We start from the raw sequence: 22,793 nt of genomic DNA on the forward strand, positions 1-22,793 counted from the left end.
TTAAAAATTCTACCTCTCCTACATGAAATTTAAAAATCCCACAACACTTCAAAAAGCTCAGTCTGCAGTGTGCACCGCAGTTTGCGGTGAGCTAACACAAACCCCCAAAAGAAAAATCTGCATTAACACTTAACTTTCAAGAAAAAACAACTATACCTGTTAAAAATGTCAACCCATATTTAATAAACATTTACCAAACACAAATAAGGTCTTGAACTGCCATTGTTAAAAAAATAGTAATGGGAAGGGTACCTATAAATATTTATTCAGTGAAAGTTTAAGACAGAAGTGGAATCCACCGTTTACTTACTCTGTGCATTTGAATCAACTTCACCTTCACTTAAGCCTTTTGAAGTATTCTTCCTTCTTTCAGGACTAAGTAGTTGATTACCAGGTTCAACAGCAACTGGATTAAACAAAAATATTTAAAAGATACAGCCATTACATATCTCCTGTTCCATTTTTCTCCTCAAAACCACATAGTAGTCAAATACTTAACATCTCCAAGGCATCTGCCAAGTTGAAAAGCAAACACAAAATTTTAAATGAGAAATTGAAGCAGTAAAAATAAGTTTGCCAAAGAAATAATTAGAAGGGACTCAGAGGAAATATTCCAGACACCTAGCATTTGATCAGTGATGACTGAAAATTTATTAAGAAAATTTTCTCATAGCTGTTCAAATTGGACTCACCTGCTTCTATGATAAATCTAATGCAATTAATTAAGGAGCAAGCATATGTCACATTAGCTGCAGAAGCCAGCAAATTCCAGAGACTAGGCTGCTGTAATGTCAGACAGCAACAATCCAGAGCAGCTTGAAGATCTACACTTAATGGAATCTGGTCATGCACTAAATGCCACGATAGTGCCTGTGCAAAAAAAAAAAAATAATAAATCCCAGACATTCCCATTAATAGCAAATTCTCACAACAGAACAACTTATAACCAAAGGTGGTTTGTTTTTTTTTAACTCAGCAATATGTAAAGTTTTATTAGCAAGTTGTATTCATTTTTTTTCCTGAGATAACATTTTACGAACAAGAAACTTATAAGCATTATATACTGTTTATTCAGGGTCCCAAAAATCAGTGCAGGACCATTCTCCCAAATGCCAAGATCATTCCACCATTCCGTCAACCTCTCCTTGTAAAAAGCTGCCCTTGTCCTATAAGCCAGCTAATTTACTAGCACAGGTCAAATAAAATAACCACTTAAGAAATTTCTACAGTTAAGACAAGAAAATTGCCCAGATCAGAAGTTACTTGGTGGTGATCAGTTTAAGTCAAAAGTTGTTCCTTCTCCCAATGTTTCATCACGTCTTTAATTATGCTGTAGTTTCTTACCTCTACTGACATAACAACGAATTTCAGGATATCATCCTCTTTGTCAGGAGGAACACGGAGCCCAGCTGGCAGTTTTGAGAGTAACAACAAATACTGCGCCAGTGCACGACAAAGTGTCATCATAGACTGATACATCGCCTCATCTCCTATAAAATAAGACTGGATGAAATCTAGCAGTCTAAATTTTTCCCCTCAACAAATGTTTTTCAGAATTACTTCACAAGCACTTTTATGCCAGGTATCTTGATTCTTTTAAATAGTAAGTTCATGTATTCACAAGACACCTGACAGTACCTTTGCAGAGGAGAGAATAAACTTAGAAAAACCCATTATTTCTATTACCAAAGATATCGCTTAATTTTTTCCAGTAGGCTGACGGTTCACTTGGCAATAGTGGTTGAAAAACCTGGTGGTTGGCAGGAAGGTTTTGTACAGTGGTAGACACATGATCCAGCGTTACCCTCCGAGCTGTTTCAAAGAAGCTGCTCTTCTGGTCTCTTGAGATTTCATTCATGCCAAGGCTTAAACAAGGTGCTAATAAACTTAGGTTGAATTCCTGAAATCAAACAGTAAATAAAAAGCAAAGAAATTGCTTTTAAAGAGAAGTTAAGTATCTGACAGCACTACTCTGGCATAATATTATGGTGGTAAATTAACAGTTTACTAATTAACTAACTTGTTATTATGACCTTTGCTCTATTGTGGTGTAACAATACCACAATTAAGCCCATATTTGTTCCACATTTGAATTCCAAACACTACTGTACTTGAAAGAAAAATCAATACACATTTCCAATTTTCAGAACAATATGTGAATAAAGCTTAAGGATTATCTATGTACAAGGAATCAAGTAATAAGTTTTCAAACAAATTATGTAAACAAAAGTATTTTTAAAAAAGTTTCCCATTATTATTTCTGCATACCTGCAGCAAATGCGACATAGATAATGTGAACAAAAAACACTCTTAGAAAACAAAGTCATAGATAGAAGTTGTCCTTTACGCCGGATTTATTATCTGTGGTCTGTTAGGGGCATATTGCAAGCCACCTAGCACAGCACAGATATTTAAAAGGTTACAGAAACATGGCCTTGTATGAAACTGTATGGCAAAATGAGAAGATTATGTAAAATGGTAAAACTGGATTATTGTGATTGCAATACAAGAACAAACCTTCACTTCCACTCTATACACCCAACCTGTACTACTAGAAAGCTACTATTAGCAGCATTGCTACACACAGAAATGAAACATATCTACTATTCTAGTTTCCAAAATGAACTGAAATTCAAGAAGTGAATTACCAATATTACATGAATTTGAGGTGTTTATGTTTAAGAATCTAATCTATCAATACTGCCAATAAAAACAATAGAAATAATCACATCCTCTTCAGCTGACTGTGTTTCATCTGACAAAGTTACCTTGCTCGTCATGAAGGAGTTCAGGTCAGGCTGAGGAATCCTATTTACCAGCTCTGCGCCTTCTAGAAGTGCTGAGTCAGACTTGATGCAACACTGTGACCTCACTAGTGACACATACCAGTCCTTTAATAATTAAAAAAAGAAATTTATTACATATTTGTTTTCAGAAGGCAATACAGTTCATGGGGGCAGGGGAGAAATTGCTCCTTGGCATTGAATTGTGGTCCATTTAAGAGATCACTAGGCCACATTAACATCAAAAAAAACTCAAAGAAAAAAGCAAGGCAAACCAGACAACTGGTGAATGGACCACCTTAAACTAGACCGGTGTATATTCACTGGCAAGTTGTTTATTTCTAGAGTCCAGACAGGAAACAAGGAAAAAAGAAGCTTAACATATAGCTTTGGGATCTATTAGGATCCCAAAGCTGAGTGGACTATCTAGAAAAAAACCTGCAATACTCAGTTGTTACACAAACATAACGTTAGCAAAAAACCCAATACTATATTCAAGGAAGAAAAGTCTTCAGATTCAAATAAATCAACAGATGAAGATAACATCTATCTTTTATCACTCACTGAAATAAATGAAGAACATCACATATTACTGCAAATTTACTCCTTAAATTATTAGCAGTGAGCCTACAGGAATTAGTTAATAATATAACTAATTTGACTAAGGAACGTAAAGAGCCTCAATTATCCCTTTTCTGTGTTTTCTTTCTCAGAAGGGGACAACCTGAATTTGCTGATATTAGTTAGAATGCAACTAAGCCCATCAGTTCAAGGAGCATCTGGACAATGTTCTTAGTCATACGGTTTAGTTTTAGGTAGTCCTGCGAGGAGCAGGGATTTAGACTTGAACCTTAAGGGTCCCTTCCAACTTGAGACATTCTATGGTTCTATGAACTATGTAGGGGTTGTGGAGGAAGCATACAAAAACTACTTTGTGCAGGATTTACAGTTACAGAGGAAGGAGACGTTTTGCTTAATTTGAAGGCAGAAAGCTATGGGTAGATAGTTTCCGGGTACAAACAGTGTTTCCTCCTGCTGTCTAAGTAGCTCTCAATCTCTCTAAGTCAATGGGTTCCTTGACTACTCAGTCTCCTCCAAACTGTCAGCTAATCAAATGATTTCTGCCAACTCAGTTACATATGTTCCCTATTATCGTGTATCACTGCAGAAGACAAAGGAATGAGAAGGAAAAATTATCTGTGCCATGGGACAAACAAGAAAGAAAGGAAAACAAAAGCCCCAAAACGCTTGCTCTTAGCTTCCCACCCTACTTTGAAATAAATGCATCTAAGTACATGAAAGACAGAAACAGTTAAGCAGTCATGATTGCCTCTGAAAGTAATTTAAAGCTGAGAAGTGGAAACTGAGAAGTAACACTTAATTTCCAAGAGAGAACCAACAGCTTTCAGCAAATGAACAAAGCTGATCACTGCAGTAAACACATCAAGAAAACAAGAGTATCTATCTGTTTCTACTGGACCTTATATAAACCTTTCCATTAAAGTTACGCAAATAAACAAAACTTGGTAGTTCTTCACAGCACTGACACCATAACAAATATCTATGCATGTGCTAATTATTCATCCTAAGTTCAACAGTCAGCCAACACATATGAAAATCGTTCACTGAACCATATTTGAGATTGACTGAAAATTCTGAGAACTTTAACTGCATAGCAAAAATAAGCTGTATTTAAATATTTTGTAATGAGCAAAAGCTTATTTACAGCCAAGGCACTTTTAGTGACTCTTTCTAAACATAATCTTACTTTGTCTAGAATTACATTCTCTAAAGCTGGTTGGTCTTCTCCATCTAGTGGGTGTGAGGTAACCAGAGGTGAAGGACTAGTTGTGTCTGGTGCTACCATAAGACGAAACCTATCCAAGAGTGAGTAAAGTCTTTGGTGTCTGAAAATAGAAGAACACATCAGCAGAGAGCTAATTTACACAAAACTGAGTGTCATTTAAAAATAGAAGGACATCCAGTAAGCCAATTCTAATCCTGGGAGAGAAAAGCAGTAGGGTCTTAAGTTCTTTATTGGGTATATGCAGTCATATGATGCAAAACTGCAAATTTCACCAGCTATCACCAAACAAGTGAACTCAGCACCATCAGCAATAAAGACAAAAATTTAGATTTAAAATCTGTATGTGCTTAAGCATGAAATGCAAACAATAACCTCAAGGGTAGTAAATTAGGCTCTTTCCAACATTAAATAGAGCTTTATCAAAAACTGAATAATTTGCTCCTTTTTAGAACAGCCGTTTAAACAGCTAGGAGACTAAACAGTTAAAGCTTAACAAAGTTGTCTGGGGGAAAGAAAACAAACAAACAAAAAATCAAGCCACCAAGAAACAAACCCACTTAGCTTGGACTCACAAGATTTGCTAAATTTTTAACAAAATAAAGCTGTTTTCAGTGATGTAGTAATGTAGTTTTTGTCACAGAATTAATCTGTGGTTACTGACTCTCAAAAGTTGAATACTGAGTGGGATGTGGTAGAGAATTTGATGTCTTCAAGCCTTTAGCTTGCTTTAATTCTTGAATATGTTGCAAATTCAACTCAGCCAACATGTCTGTCCTCATGCCAGAATATGCCTGCATCTCATAAGAGAGGCTTTAATCCTGCTTTACCTCTGTAAAGGACCCACTATCTTACCTTTAAGGAAAAACCCAAACGTAGGAAAAAAGAGTTAACACAATTAGTACTAGAACTTTACTTACTCTGGCATTTTAACATGTATTGGTGAATAATTTACCTTGTCGCTAATCCACTGTTTTGAAGATATTCCTGAATTCTATCCAGTTCTTCAACTGGTAACTGAGTAATGCTGTTCTATAGGAAAGAGTCACAAGAATTTTATAGGACAGATATAAGTAAAATACTCACAGGTACTTTGAAGAGATTAGGAAAATTATAGGCAGATAAGGTAAAATGTAAACATTTGCATATCTATGTATTAAATAAAATTTCCTTTCCAACGTAATCACTTAAACATCATCATCATATTTTGGTGCTCTTTAAATCATTACACTTGATTATATTGCTGGCATTACCCAATCTTATTTACAAATGAATATATTTATCTTTACCTGTAAAGTTGCAGCCAAAAGCATTTCTACCCGACGGCAAGCCAGTGTGTCAACCATGCGAGCAAGCACACGGAATGGAGTACACAAAAGCTTATCAACGTATAATGTTAAGACAGCCCCAGACTGGCTAAGATGTATTCCCTCTAAGCACTGTAAAGTCTTCTTCAGAGTTGTGGGCTAGATGTTGAAACAAAACAAAACAGAAGGACAAAAAAAAACCCCAGTCAATTGGAATACAAAGATCTTAAAGCTAAAGGGAAAGGCATTTAGGAAAAACTATAGCAGACAACTAGCTGTTCAATATTATAATCTATATATGATTAGGTTTGAGTTACAGGGTTATTTAATATGAACAGTAAGTTGTTCAACGTTTAACTGTAAAAGCTTACTCTTACAAAGAATAAGCAAAAAGTAGGGAGCAAGACTTTTAGGGAAAAAAGCTAGAGACACTTAAGTGGAACTGTAGAAAACTTTTAAAACAGTGAGGATCTGTTTCCAGCTTGATTCCAGCTCTTGCTGGAAGAAGGTTAGGAACATGAGCATAATCAAGATGAGACAGTACAGAAATCCAGATAAACATTAGAGATTTTTTTGAGCACATGTTTCATCATAGAAACAGTGACAGCTACACAGGATTAAAGGGGGTGCAAAGGTTTTTTGGGTTTTTTTTGTTTGTTTGTTGTTTTTGTTTTTGTTCTTGTTTTTTTTTAAATATGAGCACCACTTCAGTACCCATAATCTAAAGGGAGAAACACAAACTAGTTTGACTTGCGGAACCAATCTTGTTTTAGAGCAGACTGTAAATACCAGCTGTTTTACTGATTTTTCTGATAATCACCAAACATTTCACAGAATGACTACATCTTCCATTCAAACATGTTTAGTTCATTCATTCTACTGATTCTCAGACACTAAAGCCCAGATTCATCTCACCTAACTTGAAAGTATTTTATTCACACGCCTAAAGCACTAATGCAGTTGCACTAGATTTGCACAGAGACAATGGTAAGAGACAAGAAACATTATGAGGCGGTAGCATCTCCCACCGTTAGTTCTAGAGAAAGCCCAGCAAATGGCATTTCCCACCTAGTGAGTTCCCAAGACTAGAAGGGATGCATACAGCCTTACATTGCTATAAAACTTCATCCACTCCACTTAATTTGAAAACTAAAATAATAATCATACACTGAATTTCTGAAGCAGTATTTCCCTCACCAAGAGTCTACAACTTGTGGAGCAGATCAATGGGGAAGGCACGAGCTTGCAAATCACTTTCATGTTTTTAGGCTCTATGGAGATGGACTAATTCCTAGTCCTGCCTCTGTAGTTAGTAGTTCTGATATTTATGCTACCAAGGTACCGAAATCAAAGATGAAAGTTACAGCTTTAATTCACCCTGCAGATATTTATTATGTGGGGATAATACCCAGGAAGGAAGAAAAGCGGCTTAACCAACTCTACTTGAATTCATAGATTTGATGGATTAGAATACATCTGATCCTGAAGTTGCTAATATAATATAAGGTTCACTGCTTGCATTTTTAAAAATAAAATCAGAAGTTGATAAATGACCCAGAAATGTCAGAATTTGCATATTTATCAGTTACACTTTTGCTGAAATACAAGTGACTTTTTTTAAAGAATAAAGTCAAAAAGTTAAACTTACAGCTGCAAGATTCTCACATCGTGATTGAATGGCCTGGATGAAGAGACCACTGGCTGCAGAATTCCTGTGAACAGCACTAATGAAGTCTTGTACTGGAGGCTCATGGGACAGGTTAATCAGGTCCTGAACATGATTCACAATAAGCCAGGTCAAGTGTTCTGAATCATGTAGGTTTTGACACTAAAAGGGGAAAAAATTAAAGTCTGGTTTCAGTAACACTCAAGTTAAGTGTTTAATTACTAAAAACTTTATCTGACAACATGAAGTTTTACATATATAATTCTGATAGCTATTTTTTAAAAATGGCATAAGAGTCTATATTTTAATATCACCACCATTATTTTTACATGAAAAAATTTTACAGATGCTTTTAGTCTTGTTGCAAATTAAGATATTTATAATTAATTTGTAAATTATTTTTTTAAAACACTAAAAATCCAGTTTAGAAACAAGTAAATCGAGAAGACTGATTCAAAAGATGCCACTTGTGATGAAATGATATTTGAAATAAATATGCCAACACACAGTATTCTTGTAAAATGTGATTTTCATTTAGGCTTCTTTTTGAAGATTTCTTATTACTACTGGCCTCAAACAGAAGATGGATAATTTCTGGAAAGCAAATCCAAAGAGATCTGTCAATAATTAATTTTAAACCTGCGGAGGTTATGTGTATACCAACAAGCAGTGCAATGCAGCATGAAAAGACCTGTAGGTGATGCTGAAAGGCTGACACTCCCCAGTAAAGATGTTTTGGAAGGTTTTACCATGGATTACCTCTAATCTGACTCTGGTGACTGAACATCCATTTGACCCTGAAGTGCTTCTTAAACATAGCTTTTGGTTTAGTTGAATCTGAAAGGAATGCAGTTTGCTTGCCCCAAAACTGCTCTGCAATGCAAACCAAAGTGCAATACTAGATATTAGATATTGAGGCAGCAAGAGGCCAAAGCCACAGGAACTGCTCTCATTAGACAGCCAAAATGGAAGTTAAATCTTAGTGTAAAACCTCTCCTCTTGAGGTACAGAGACAGAAATTTGTCATCTCCTAGATGCTGTGCACTGCTACTGACATTGGGAAGGCTGACACTATTTAGTGTTCTCCTAGCAGCTCACAAGTAAGGGATATGATACCCAGCAGACAATTCTATTAGCTACCAGGTATCCTTTACAAGTCAAGAGAATTCTCAGTTCAGAATAGACAAAAAAAGCCAAATGAGGTTATACAGGGGAGCTTACAGAAGCACCCCCTGGAAATAAAATGACTAGTTTTACAAGTCTTCATTTTTCACTTATGAACCAGACAGATTCAGTTAATGCAGATCGGTAATAAAAGACTGTCAGCATAATAAAATAACTCAAACTACAGTTAGAAAATTCATAATTCAAAACTTACAACATAGTCACAAAAAAGAATGAGTGCTCCTCTTCTCACTATCTCTCGATTGCACACGCCACGTTTAGATTCTGAATCCGATTCATCACTGTCTCCAGATATCTGAGGGCTAAGCAATTTAGTAGTAGAAAGACTGTGTCTCCTGCAAGAAGCACATTATATTTTGTTACTATTTTATTACTGTATTTTATTACTATGGCTACTGAAACATTAACAGTGAAATTGCTCTGAATATCCTACTAATGTCCTTACATAATATTTATTTTCCTAGAAACTTCAGTCAAACATTATACCGCTTTGAAGTAGACACTTGGCTTTCCATCAGCTCTTTACTTTCTAGTAATTTTAGTATCACTTTTTTGTTCCTTGCTTATTACTTCCTTGGACAGTCTGAAGATCACCTGAACAGGTTATTTAAAAGGAACATGGGCTATCACAGCTCTGGTACGATAATAGAGCCCAACACTGTATTTTGTTCTCAAGCCAAACCAGTTTACACTAAATGCTCAAGAAGTGTCAGACTGAAAGTGATGCCCAAGCCAGAAAAAATAGGGGTGATACTGGTAAATCAAAGAAGATAACCGCAACAAATAGCAGGTGTTACCTTAGCTATTTTAGTTGCCCTACTTTGCTAAGCCCGGAAATGTCAAGTTTCCTCAAATTAGAATAATATTTTTTCAAATCATGAGGTTGAACTGAGGCAAGAATCTCACACTTAAGCAAGTATTGATCCACTCATGTTGTAGAGCAAGATGAGTCTTCCCCAACATTCACCGCACAAGCATCAGAAATGTCTCAAGTCAGTTGTTAATCTCCCTCTACAGTTAACACAGAGGGATACCCACCCACATCGGTGGTATCTTCCTTACCCCTAAAGGATGAATTATTCCAATGTCTGACAGGTGAGATGAACTAACTTCAGACCAAGAGAACACCCATTTTAGACCACATCTCCAAACTTCAGACAACTAACCTTAAGTGAGCTTACTACGGTGCTTGACACTAATCAACCAGCATGGTACTGTTTTGATAGCATTTAGTAATAGACCCACTGAGGACAGAGTACAGATATAACTATAGCTATAGTTATACTGATCAGATTGTATTTTCATAAACACAACAGTGTATACCATCTGCACTGGCTGGTTATTTGCTAGAAGGTAGAATATGAAGTTTCTGTAGGAACATGAAATACTGAATGTTTTGTTATAGTTATTTCCATAATTTTAATTAAAGTAGTAAACAGATGAACCTTTCTTGCCTTAAAAGTGGAAAGATTACCTGGCAGTTCTTTTGAGGAACAGCTGAGTGTAGGACAAGTTTCCTTAGTTTGAAAGACATACTGATATCAGAACAGACAATATGTATACACCTGAAATAAATGCAGAACTATCTCTCTCATTTCAGAATCCAAATAGTACTATTCAATAGGCTAGATTTTTTAAAAAATACAATTTTAGCAAATATAATTATGAGACGCTACTACTACTAGGGATCCAAAACAAATCTTACTTTGGGGTTTGATGCACTTCTGACCACCAGTTGTAGTTGGTATAATTGACAAGAAGCAGGATTTGACACCAGAGGAGAACTAAAGAAGGATGTGTAGGAATCATGGACTGAACAAGGTCACTCAAACTTTCAAGTGTATAGAAACTACCATCAGATCCATCTCCTGTAAAAAGTCTGGTGGCTGCAGCTGTGATTCTTCTAAACATCCCTGGAAACAATAAAAGCATGTTACAGTAACTATGCTCCAGTCTGAATTCTGAAGTTTTAAAATTATTCAGGTTACCCTGAGAATATAAATCTTGTTCTGTAAGCCACTACCGTTCCTGGAAGAAAGATATATCCTAAGTGATTTTACAAATGTAAGGCAAGTCATGGAGTTTGCTTAAGGGCAGTGTGTAAAACCAGTAATGACAACCTCCCAGGCAAATAAATGCTTTAGATCAGACTAGAATTGTAATGAAACCTATCTTCTCAATTTTTTTCTCTGTCACGCATCAAAAAGTTTATCTGATACATGAAAAGCCTTACCAAATGTAAAACTGTTAATTACAGACCAGGATTTTTTGTTTGGGTTGGTTTTTTTTTTTTAATTTCATTTATAAAGTAAACACAAGTTCTAATTAAGAACCATGCTGTAACTACTATTCTACATGGTAAGGAAGGTCACTTACAAGCCTCCTACTTCATGTGAGGGCTTCCCAAACACATTTAGTTGACACTAAACTGATACCCTTCCATCCAATTTCTAAAAAGTACAAAGAGTAAATGTTTTTAAGTGGAGAAAAGTCATTAGCCTGCATATGGAACACGGCACAAAAACTGAATTTTGCTTTCTGATTTGCTGATTCTGTATTCATACGCCAAAATGAAGGGAGGGAAAACAAGGAAAATAGACAAACTTAAAATGGTCTAAAGGTACAGGACTTTTTGAGTTTCTATGAGAAGACAAAATTAGGGAAAAAAGGGTTACTTCAGAACCTGTTAGACACCAAAAGCCAATGAGAATAATGAAGGAGATCTCTAGCACTGCTTGCTTGCATTGCCAGATATACAGAAGAATGAAGCTGTAAATTCCACAGCCATGTGGGCCAGTTTAAGCTGCCCCCAGGACTGATAAATACACAATGTAAACAGCAAAAAATGGGAAAAATAACTGAGTCTTAAAACTCGTGTTTCACTTACTAGCAAACCAGTCTAGTCCATTCCAGCTTTCTGCATTTGCAGTAACTGCACCACCTAGTGACTTTCTACAGTCATAAAAGCCACTGCATGCTAAGCTTTTCGCTTCATCTACACTTTTTTATTTCTACTAACTTCAAAGTAGCACACTGAAAATGTTCATTTCTAGTCTGGTAGCTTCCTATAGTCGAATACATAGGAGTCAGCAATGCTCACATTTTGAAAAAACTATAATGGACAAGAAGACAAAACATCTAAGTAGAATACTGGTAAAAACGACAGAAGACTTTATTTAGTCTATGTTCCCAGACCCAAATCGCTATAAGCTGCACCTGTAGTTAGGAGAATATAATTTAAAGAGCAAAAAAATTATAGAGATTTTAACTGAACAAACTGGAAATATTACGAAACCAGGCACCTACTTAACCCCAAGCCTAAATGCTCATGAAAATGCTACGACATGAAACCACAGCCAAAGTGTCTGAACAACTTTCCTCCTGTCCTGTTATACCGTATCGGCTAACCACATTGCTACTAGTACTTAAAGTTGATTTGTAGTCTTAGATTAAATTAATTTCTAGAGATCATGCAATACACATATTCTAGCACTCCTAAGTATTTTAATATTTAATTTTGCATGGAAATCTTTACATAGCTTCTGGCCAGACTCACAGTGCAGCTTGGAAGCCAGTCATTGTAGCAGAACTAGCTGAGCCTTCCCTTTCCATTATCCCCAGCTCCCACTATGGAATAACCCACTTCCCTGATTTCAATCACCAGCTTGATATTCTGATTTCATTGGTCTTGGCTTGACACCATTTAATCACTTACTCCAAATCACCTTGGCATAAGTTATTTGTTTCAAATGTTTCTCCATAACAGCAGTTAATAGTACACCCACTTTAGTTATTATGGTAACAGACACATAGGAAAAAAGAACTATCACTCACTACATCCAGAGTCCTGTGCCCTAAAGTAGGCTTAAAACAAAGATCAAGGAGTGCTCTGGTAACTACCACCAAATTTTGTGCCTCTTCACTCACAATCCTGGAGTTTTTGTGGCAAGAACCTTGATTTGCAAGACTCAATTTCTTAAACCAAAGCTCTCTTCTGACAACTCAAAAGACAAAACATCATCCACCACAGCTGCACAAATTCTCACAACACAAACCAACTGGTTCCCCATTCACGTTCCTTCCCATTACTGTCACTGAAGACTAAAAGCAGTAAAGCTACTGAAAGTTAAATCAAGTCAATGCAGAAGATTTGAGCTCTGATAAAGAAACCAGCTGAAGACCCAGAATGCTTCCATCAGCACTTTCTTTACTTATTTTAAGTCTAAACCTACAATACTTATGTTTGCAAATGGCAGCTGGTAGCAAAGTCAGAAGGGAAAAAAAAAAACCTCTGTTCTGCTCAAGAAAGGACTTTATAACTGAACTCTGTACAAAGAGCTTGAAAAGAAAAGAGATTAGAGGTTGTTGGGACACAATAGAGCGCAGAATCACATTAAATGTTTAATAGTATTCTGTATGCACTTTTTTTGTTATTTGCATCTGCCAAGTAGTGAAGTACTGTAACTCCCATTTTACAGATGAGGCCACGGAATGCAGAGCTCTTTGTCGCATACCTGTAAGGAAGCCTATGAAGAACCATGAACTTGTGCCAAGACCTTTTAAATTGCAGCAAATTACTGTAATCCAAGGTTGGATTTCAGCTGCAAGGTGAAAATCAGAAGGCAAAAAGGATAATCTTAATAAAGAAAGAATAAAAGAATAAAAGGAAGGGAAGATAGTGCTGCTATTAGGAAAATAAGACTACGGAATCAGCCTAAGGACTAAGGAATTATTAAAGTTCTATGACTGGATATCTAGCAGAAGACACCTAAGGCAGAATTCCCAAACCTGAAGAAAGCAGCTCAAGACTAGCTAGCAGGAACAGTACTATCTTTCCTATTCTCCTGGTTTCGTCCGGGGGGTTTGGGGTTTTTTTTCATGTTTGTATAAATTATGACAAAGAACAGTAACCTACCTTGTCATGAATCTGAACCAGTGGTCTGTAACCTAGTATTTTAAACCTGGACATACCTACCAGCCTCCAAATTGAGAAAAAGGCATGAGAAACACAGCCACAAATTAGGAATGCTTTTTATTTGGGGACTGGAAATTCTTAGACAATTAAAAGGAGAGACAAAAAGTCACTAGTTACATTTTGTTCCACACAAACAGGAGAAATGTGGAAAATGTGCCCTGCATGCACAAGCACAAAATCTGGGAGGTTCTTCATACTGAGTAGGGCAGAATGTCTTCAGCACCTATGTATTACTTCTCAGTAGTTCAACACATTCAATAATTGCCTCAGAACTGAAAAACCATCCTGCCATCACATGCTACAACACAAGGCGTTGTTTAAAGTATTACCTGATTTGAAGATATGTATTAAGCACATAAGCAGCGTGCCCAGCTCCTGGCAGTAGAAAGTATGTTGCTGCTCATTCATGTCCACTTTCAATTGTTTGGTAACGATATCTTCCAGTAGAATGCCAACCAGTTGTAATAAGAACCTTGAAAAACCATGTGTACAATCAACAGAAAAACTATCAATGCAACATCTACCAGAGTAAGATGATGTCTACCTATGAAAATCAGTAAGTTTGATAACTAAAATACAAAGTCCTTGACCATTCATCCTGAATAGGATGCTAAACCAAAGGCTACAGGACAGGTTGACCTAAACCAAATATGATGCTATAGGTATGGAGAGATGATCATAAGCACTTCAATAATTACATATTGAATCAGGGTTATCTACTCATCAGCAAAAGTCGTGATAGCATGCATACACCAGCCACCTCACTTAAAGAGCAAACATTCAAAATGCTATAGTATCTTTATAGCGATTTACAATGAGCTAAAAACACACCATGAGTTATCGCAGCTCAGCTGAGGAGGGGTAACACAGCATGTCACAGTAATTCATCTGTTCACAGCCTCATCTATCCACATGCTACCACACAGGTTCACTTGGCTCGAGAAGAGGTATCAGAACAGACCAAAGTCCCTACTACAAACTGCTCATCTCCTCCCTCTAACGTCCATCTCATTATTCCTTCCTCTGCACACACTCCTCCCATATCAACTTATTAACAGACTTTATTTCTATCAGATAAAAATTCCATACATGTGTATATAATGCACAATACATATGTGGTTTCTCTGATATCTTAATCTTTCTCCATAGTTATTCAAAAGACAACATACCTAGAAAATGTCTCTTCAGGCAGATATTTAGCCTGTTTAACCTCAGTGCGATCCTCTGGTGTGGATAAGTTATTTTCTCCATGTCTCAGTCTGTTAATTGCTTGACACGAAATCAAATACGGTGAGAAGGAAAGCTCTTGTATACGGGATAGAACAATGTCTTCTGTTGACTGTGAAATCAGAACTCTAAGGATAGCTAAAATTCCAGAAATCCATAGCTGGACAGTGTTCACTGATGCCTAACACAAACATAAAAATGCAGAAGATAGGAATGTATTAAGAAAAATTAACAATGTTGTGTCGAATACCTTTGAAGTTAAACATTTTAATTAACTGTGGTATAAAACCAGGCCCTTTTGAGAATGGAGCAAGCAAGAAATACTTCTACATTCAGGTCTTCCAAAATGCTATTCTTGTGGTAACTGCCAAGTTCATCTCTCTCAACTATAAAAACAGTACCAATACTTGCATAAGAAAAATGTGATCTACCTATTAAATTGCATTCTAGAATCTATTATAACAGTATGTTTCTGTACATTCCTCATCCTCAAAATACAAAATGGAGGCAAGTAATCCATAAGCTAAATGTTCCTGCATGAAGTGCTCCCAGTTGGTAAATCATATTAGTTCTAACCAATTCTTTCCTAAAATCTGCTGCAGGTACTTTAACACCACATTGCAAATTAAGAAAGAGAAACATATGCTCTTTTGTTCTGCATGAAAGACACCAGATTCTCTCTTCTCTGGAAACAACTGCTTACCATTGTTTTAGGAGTAACAAACATACTCCTTAAAAGCATGTCCACAGGACGAAGAGATGAAGGAGCCAAAATTTCAAACAGTGTGTTCAATACTCCCAGAGCATCATGAGAGTCTATATGCATCTGTAAAAGAAAAACACAAAACTAAGTTGTAACTATCCACTAAAGGTAACTGCAACACAAAATTACCATTTCATGTTTTAAACATTTCTATGACAACCTGTGTGTAACAAAGCTCTCCTTTATGGTATAAAATTTAGAGCAACCAAAAGCTGTGAAAGGTAAGTTAAAGTTTCATTGCAGGCCTTCCTACACAGGAGTTCTGAGAACAGAGACAAAAATCTGTTGTATGAAATTCAATATACATACCATATATTTATTAGGAGAAATACACCATATTCAGAATGAGACCAAAAGACTGACTCACCATGAAATGTAAAAACTTTTCTCCTCCCTGCACATCCTTCCAGGCATATTTATAGAAAACAAAGCTGGTCATGAATAAACTTAAGCAGGTAATTAGAGGAAGCAAATCCTAATAATCAGAAAAGTGAACAGCTACAATGGTATTACACTGCAGCAACAGAAGCAGGACAACTTACTTGATCAGGTTTTTTAGATAAATTGTAAAACAACTGCAAAAGCAAAGGACTGGACTCAAAATCTGGACAACCCCTTCTTGCCTAAATAATTTGACAGCTGAGCACATGCACAGATTCATCCAAAACAAAGGTAACTTCAATTTGCCAGCATGCAAGCTTCGCTCAAAAACTGTCGTCTGATCCACAGTAACTACCCACTCTCCCCAGCCATGAGATCTCCTCATGGGACTGGGGATCTGCCATCATGGAGTAAAGAGCATTAAGGGCACATTTTCACTAGTTTTACTTTTTATCCTTGAAATGTTTCTAGTTCCAGGAAAGCTGTATCAAAGACAAGTCCCCTGTTGCTTAGGGAGCAACACTGAAAATATTCCTCTTAAAAGGAATCTTCTTTTCTTCCCAGATACAAAGGGCCTACTCTCCTTCCCCAGTGTGCAGTCCAGTAAGAGACACATGCACACACTGGAGGGAGTCCAGCAGAAAGCAACACAGATGGTTACAGGCTTGGAGCATCTGTCATAGAAGGAGCAGCTGAGATTGCTCAGCTGGAGAAGGCTCAGAGGGATCTTTATCAATGTGTAAAAGTATCTGACCAGGGCAAGTGGGAGGAGGGGGACGACAAGTACAGAAGAAAGAGCCAGAATCTTTTCAGTTGTATCCAGTATCAGGATGAAAGGCAATAGGCACAAGTTCAAATACAAGAACATCCATTTAAATATGGGTTTTATTTATTGATTTCTTTTCCACCTGTGAGGATGCTCAGACACTGAAAGGGGTTACCCAGAGAGGTTATGGAAGCTCCATCCTTGGAGACTTAAAACTTGACCAGACATGGCCCTAAGCAACCCGCTTCAGTAGACCCTGCTTTGAGGGGAAGACAAGATCTAGAGGTCCATTTCAATCTCAGCTATTCCACGATTCTGTGATTTATTAATGCAGTTTCAGACTATGTCTTTTCATTCTCCTCACTAAGAAAAAAGGCAGGTAGACCCACTGAAGTTATGAAAAATATTTTTGACATTAACATGGGAGTGCACCATTTTATAAGTGCTCTGATATATTCATGTAAGAGAAGCAGAATGAGCTTCCTCTGGAAACAGCCTCGAAGATACTGCACATACTTCATGCATTTCAGTATGACCTTCATAACTTGAAAAACCTAGTTTACCTTGCAGTAATTTTTTTCAGATATGGCAACCACACTTTCAAGAAAATCTGTCTTCGTATTAAAAAAAAAAAATTCAAATACCCAAAGCCATTATTGATGCATATATTATAACAATTATTTTAGATGCTTATAGATTAAAAAATATCATGTAATAACCTGTTGTTTTGCAAGCATTGGGAGAATAATGTCAGCTATTTGCCGGGACAATCTTTTCCATTTGTCTTCATTTTCTTTATGACACTGTTGCAATACTAAGATGAACATTTCTAGCACCTGAGGAAAAGTCCAAAAAAATTCAAGTAAACACCCACACTAACAGGAAACATTTAATTAATACTGCAGTGGGAAAAATATTTACTGTTTCATCCATCTGTCAAAATACAAAAAAGAACAACCCACATAAGAAATCACACAACATTTTTAAACCCCATTTTCAGGTTTTTTAACCTGTGCTTGTTCTTAGTTAGGACTTCCTCCCCCCCACCAAATTTTCCACTTGCTTTTATAAACTAGAAAAAAATGCTTTCTTGGTCCTTTTAAAATGGCATTTGTCAAAAAACTACTCAAGGAACTGGAAAAAGGATACTAAATCTAAATGCCATATCACATGCTTAACAAAAAGGGGAGGAAGAGAGCAATTTCCCACATGTATACTCTTTCTTTACTCTAGCTTAAATAATGTTTACATTTGATCAAGGAAACATAACAGACATTTTAATGGAGGTCATTCACCTGAGATATGTCACTTTCATATGAAAGTTTATAGGACAGCATATAATGGAGCACACCAACAGCAAGGATCACTTCTAGTAGTTGAATGTGTTATCGGTTTGAGGGTTATAGACACCACACTTTCAAGGACAGACAGGCCAAAGACACAGCAAACAGGAATGTTAATATATGGACTGGGAAGTGGGACAGAAGAATCTGGTTCAGAAAATCAGCTATACAGAGCACTTGTAAAAGAAATTCAAGTAGTTCAGATGCAGAAATGCAGCCAATTTAAAAAAAAAAAAAAAAGAGACAGACATCACCAGATGACTTTCTTCCCTAAAAGCTTTCTCACGAGAGAGGGGAGACAGGAGAGATTCTAGGCTGTATGACTTAAACTCTGGAGCTCCATGGTTGGTAGCTACAGTTGTAACAGAAAAAAGTTAAAGGTTGCAGCTCTTGGACCCTCTCAAATTACAGGGACACCACTGCAGAATATTCCAGCCACAACCAGGGAACAACAGAGCTGCCATGGGGTTAGTTTATATGTACTGCACACCAGAAAAAAAGGACAGAATAAGAACTACAAATGGGATGGTGTGGGAAGAGCAGTGCATGGGTGGTCTTTAATAGGTTACGTGTGTCAGAAGTGGATCTGCTAGCAATTGCAGCACCTTATGTAACACAAAGTTATTCACTATTTCACATCATGTGTCTACAGAGTGTCATTTCATATAGTTATATTAGTCATTTTATGATTATAAAACTACAAATTCAAAAGAAAATGTGGATACACAAAATTACCCCAATCTGAACATGCAGTTCTAACAAATTATTTTGACATGATGTACTGACTTTTTTTCCAACTATTCTCAGAAAATACACTGCTTACATTAGCATACACTAGAAATGCATTTTCACATAATGAAAGGAAAAGCACATTAAATTTGTTAGGCACCTGAATAAGCAATAAGATCCCATGTTAACTAGTCACTTCTCTTAAAATTACTTTTATGTTTTTCAATATACTTCGTTTAAAAGAAGAGTCATTCTTATACTCCTACAAGGCAGAAACATGTCTTCCAGACCCATGAGGCCTGGGGCATAGTAGTAAGTGCTAACAACTGACTAACTACCAGTCTCATTATCTTATTCAAATAATTCATATTTTAAAATGTTATTGAAGATATTGCTATTGATTTAGGTATTGCTGTACATTGCTATGCAGCATGTCTCCTACTTTTAATCCTGTCCTCTCTTCCACTTTTATCCCCGTTCTTTTAAGCTTCTTGAATCCTAATTTATTACAACACTTTTATAAACCTTCTGTTTATTCAATCTGCAACAAAACCAAGATCGTGAGCCTAACTGGAGCTTCTCAGTGCTTTGTTACCTAGGCTTGACTATAAAATCCCACAGAGATGTTACTGGACTTGAAATACTGATTTGTAGTGCAGAACCCTACCCCTACACCCAAACTTCTTTGCTATTCTTGCTATAAGGAAAGATCACACACAGAGTCCAGCTATTCAAGTTTCGTATAGAAAATCATTAAAATTGCCTGAAGCATTTTTAGCAGTCAAAGCAACGTTAGCCTTTTATATGCCATAAACACAGACACTTTGTCCTGCTCTCTTACCTGATGGTACTGAATAAGTCTCAGCAGCATTGACACTACCACCTCCTTTTGTGTTTCCAACTCTTTTCCAGCATCAGCTTTATTTGTTCCTCTTAACACAAAGAGATCATGAACGATGGGTTGCAGAGCTGGTATTGCTGAAATAAGATTTGTTTGTCTGTTTTAGCAAGAGACAAGTCACACTTGAATAGTGTTTTCTCGTACTAACAGTTCAGCTACTAAAAGTAAACGGTGCTTTAGTTTATTAAAGGTTTTACTCATCCCCCAAAAAACCCCAACCAAAAATAAACCCCAAAATTATCACACATATTTATGTGTATTTTACTTCTAGCAGAAAATCTATATTATGGACAAATTTGCCCATTCTCATAGAGCTAAACCAGGTATTTTTACAAAGTATTTCTCAGCAGAATCGCTGGGAAGTATGAGAGATGCTTCTACTTAAAGGCTGAAAGTGGAGGGAAAGGGACTAAAAATTTAAATCAAAGCCTTTAAAGTACTGCTACATTGTGAACTTATTACCTAATGAAGTTTCACATAAAAACTCTGTTGCTATTATGTATAATGCAAAATATGGAGTAGCAGCATTAGTATAGGTACTATAAGTCTCATTTAATTCCTTCAGGAAGCTTATTTCATGTACTAAAAATTTAAAAGCTAGTGTCCTCCGGAACAGTCAGTATGATTAAAGTTTTCTATAGCTTAGTATTCAATATTGCTTTTATTGCTGAACTATTACTAATATTAGTGTGGGTGCCTTCCCCCCCGGCCCCGCTTCGTTTTTTAAGTTACCATGTGTAACAGCTTTCCTCCCACTGGCCATGATACCATCACAGAGCTGAATGATCTTAGGAATTCCGATTATCTGTTTGGAATGATATCGCTCATAAGACAGCAACACCAGGAAAAAAAAGATATTAGGAATAATTGCTTCAGACTCCCTGAAAACAAAAAATTAAAAACGTCAAGTTTGAATTGCAAAACTCTGTCCAGTAAAAATTAACCTTTTTACAGGAAGATTTTTTTTTTTTAAGACTGTGCTGTTCTGCTTTCACACAGTATTTCTATAATTTTTGTGCCCTGTTCTTTACTATGGGTGTTTTTCCAAGGGACTTTTTTCAAGCTTTGACCATTACACAGTTACTAATATTGTAACATATTATCTAATGCACACGACACACATTGGAGTATTTCTGTAGGAGACCCAAAGAGCAAAAAACCCACTTATTCCTTTGTACAAACTCAGATGTGAGAAAAAAATAAAACAGAAATAGCTCACAATAAAAATTCCACTGCACTGCTATTAGGTACTACACAAAATGTACCAGGTATTAGGTATTATATAAAATGTACCAGGTGATCAGAGTACAGATTCCCGCTGAGTCCACAATAGGGAAGAAGTTGCTCTCCCTTCAGCAACTGAACCCTAGCAATGAAGTGCTGACTCCTGAGAGCACAGCTTTGGCAGGGGAGGGGAGGATCCCAAAAGAATGGTTTTGCAACACCAAATGGAAAAACAGCACAACATAGCTTAAGATTTTCTTTTTTCCATGCTACTTCCCAACTTCTTCAGCCACATGGAACCTAAATAATCTGAAAGGGAGTCAGAGAATAAACAAGCCCATTGCCCAGAATGTAACTCTCCCTTTCTCATTAGGTAGAAATAACCAGCAAAACTAATCACTATATGCTTCAGAATAAGACAGTTGTAAACCCGCACTGTTCAAAGGATCTTTGCTAATTTCATACCTGAACTGTCCTACTTCAATGTATTCAAACTGCTTTAGCACAAATCCAATAAACACCTAAAGAGAGAATAAAGTGTACAACAGAAACAGAGACATTAATTAGCATTTTAAATCATTTCGACAGAGTTATAAAAGGCTTATTTTGGAAGGAGAGAAAGACAAGACAGGCACTGAAGATCAGTGACAATTATATTTCATTCTAATATGTTATGAAGCATTCCTTCTACAGTTACAGAAGATCTTGAGAATCTTGCTGATGTTAGAGCTTTTTATGGTTTGCATGAACTTATGCTACATTTTACCTATAGTCTATATAATTTTAAGTATATCTCTTTCACTTGTCTAGCACACACTATTTGAGGCATTAAGTCAAGAAATTAAGAATCAACCAAAAATCTAGCTCTAAACCAAGATAAAAGCCGAAGTATTCATGCATTGAAAAGATTTATCCATGTACAAACTTAGAGAAAAGTTATGTATTGCAACTCATACTGGTTTATAAACCCAAAAATGCTGTAAGTAAATAAAACACTTAAATTTTATATGTTAGAAATTTATTGCTTATATGGACAACTACACGGACTACTGTATTTGCCACTAGCTTCCCCCATCATTAAAATTAAGTAATGGTTGTCAACCATGATGCTCACCACTATCAGTCATATTGGAGTCATACTCTCAACATAGAAAGAAGGTAAATGAATTCTATCCGTATATGAAGTTTTATTTAACAACACTGATTGTATTGTCCATATCACCTTATTCCTACAGTCAATCTGATGAACAGTTCTTAAAGTAATTGTTGCAGAGCTTAGAAAGTAATTTATATGCAATAGAAAACCAGAAATCTGAAGTTCTCTGTGGTTTTGGGGGTAATTGAGTCTCAGCTTCAAGACTTTGTTTTCACATACAGTACAATGAATGGATTGTTTCAGGTATTTTTGCTGTAAATATTAAGCCTGCTGGTGAGATCCCTGTATTAAAAGTTTGCAAAAACGGTAAGGTACCAACCTGATCTGAATCCAGAAGACAGTAGTTAACTCGTAGCTGAACCAGTTGAGCAAGCAAGTCTAGAACTTGTCTCTGCAGCTGTACTGATGTTGTTGTAGTATATTGTTTCAATGCTTTTATGACAAGGGGTTCAAATAAACGAATGTGATTGTGAATAGCATTCTGTAACAGAGAGATTTTAAAGTAATCTAATATCTGAACAGGTCTCTGATTCAAAACCAAATTACGTTTTCAAAAGAGTAAAAGTGGTTTAAATCTAAGGTT

General features: G+C 36.3%; 1 protein-coding gene across 2 annotated transcripts in view; it reads right to left on the bottom strand.

Moving 5' to 3' along the window:
* HTT (huntingtin) overlaps nucleotides 1–22,793 on the bottom strand; it is an 84,507-nt gene that overhangs the window by 19,560 nt on the left and 42,154 nt on the right. For both annotated transcript variants that reach the window (XM_075091983.1, XM_075091982.1), the window contains 19 exons: nucleotides 22,530–22,691; nucleotides 21,520–21,575; nucleotides 20,563–20,711; nucleotides 19,771–19,907; nucleotides 17,577–17,693; nucleotides 15,651–15,773; nucleotides 14,890–15,128; nucleotides 14,050–14,192; nucleotides 10,451–10,658; nucleotides 8,939–9,080; nucleotides 7,543–7,722; nucleotides 5,877–6,053; nucleotides 5,543–5,619; nucleotides 4,552–4,690; nucleotides 2,769–2,891; nucleotides 1,687–1,900; nucleotides 1,345–1,490; nucleotides 693–870; nucleotides 311–406 (listed from right to left, as the gene is read on the bottom strand). In XM_075091983.1, coding sequence (XP_074948084.1) covers nucleotides 311–406; nucleotides 693–870; nucleotides 1,345–1,490; nucleotides 1,687–1,900; nucleotides 2,769–2,891; nucleotides 4,552–4,690; nucleotides 5,543–5,619; nucleotides 5,877–6,053; nucleotides 7,543–7,722; nucleotides 8,939–9,080; nucleotides 10,451–10,658; nucleotides 14,050–14,192; nucleotides 14,890–15,128; nucleotides 15,651–15,773; nucleotides 17,577–17,693; nucleotides 19,771–19,907; nucleotides 20,563–20,711; nucleotides 21,520–21,575; nucleotides 22,530–22,691 — 2,806 coding nt within the window. The remainder of the gene's footprint in view (nucleotides 1–310; nucleotides 407–692; nucleotides 871–1,344; nucleotides 1,491–1,686; nucleotides 1,901–2,768; nucleotides 2,892–4,551; nucleotides 4,691–5,542; nucleotides 5,620–5,876; nucleotides 6,054–7,542; nucleotides 7,723–8,938; nucleotides 9,081–10,450; nucleotides 10,659–14,049; nucleotides 14,193–14,889; nucleotides 15,129–15,650; nucleotides 15,774–17,576; nucleotides 17,694–19,770; nucleotides 19,908–20,562; nucleotides 20,712–21,519; nucleotides 21,576–22,529; nucleotides 22,692–22,793) is intronic.

This window comes from Phalacrocorax aristotelis, chromosome 4 (genome assembly GCF_949628215.1).
Source record: "Phalacrocorax aristotelis chromosome 4, bGulAri2.1, whole genome shotgun sequence".
In the NCBI taxonomy this organism is placed as follows: domain Eukaryota; kingdom Metazoa; phylum Chordata; class Aves; order Suliformes; family Phalacrocoracidae; genus Phalacrocorax; species Phalacrocorax aristotelis.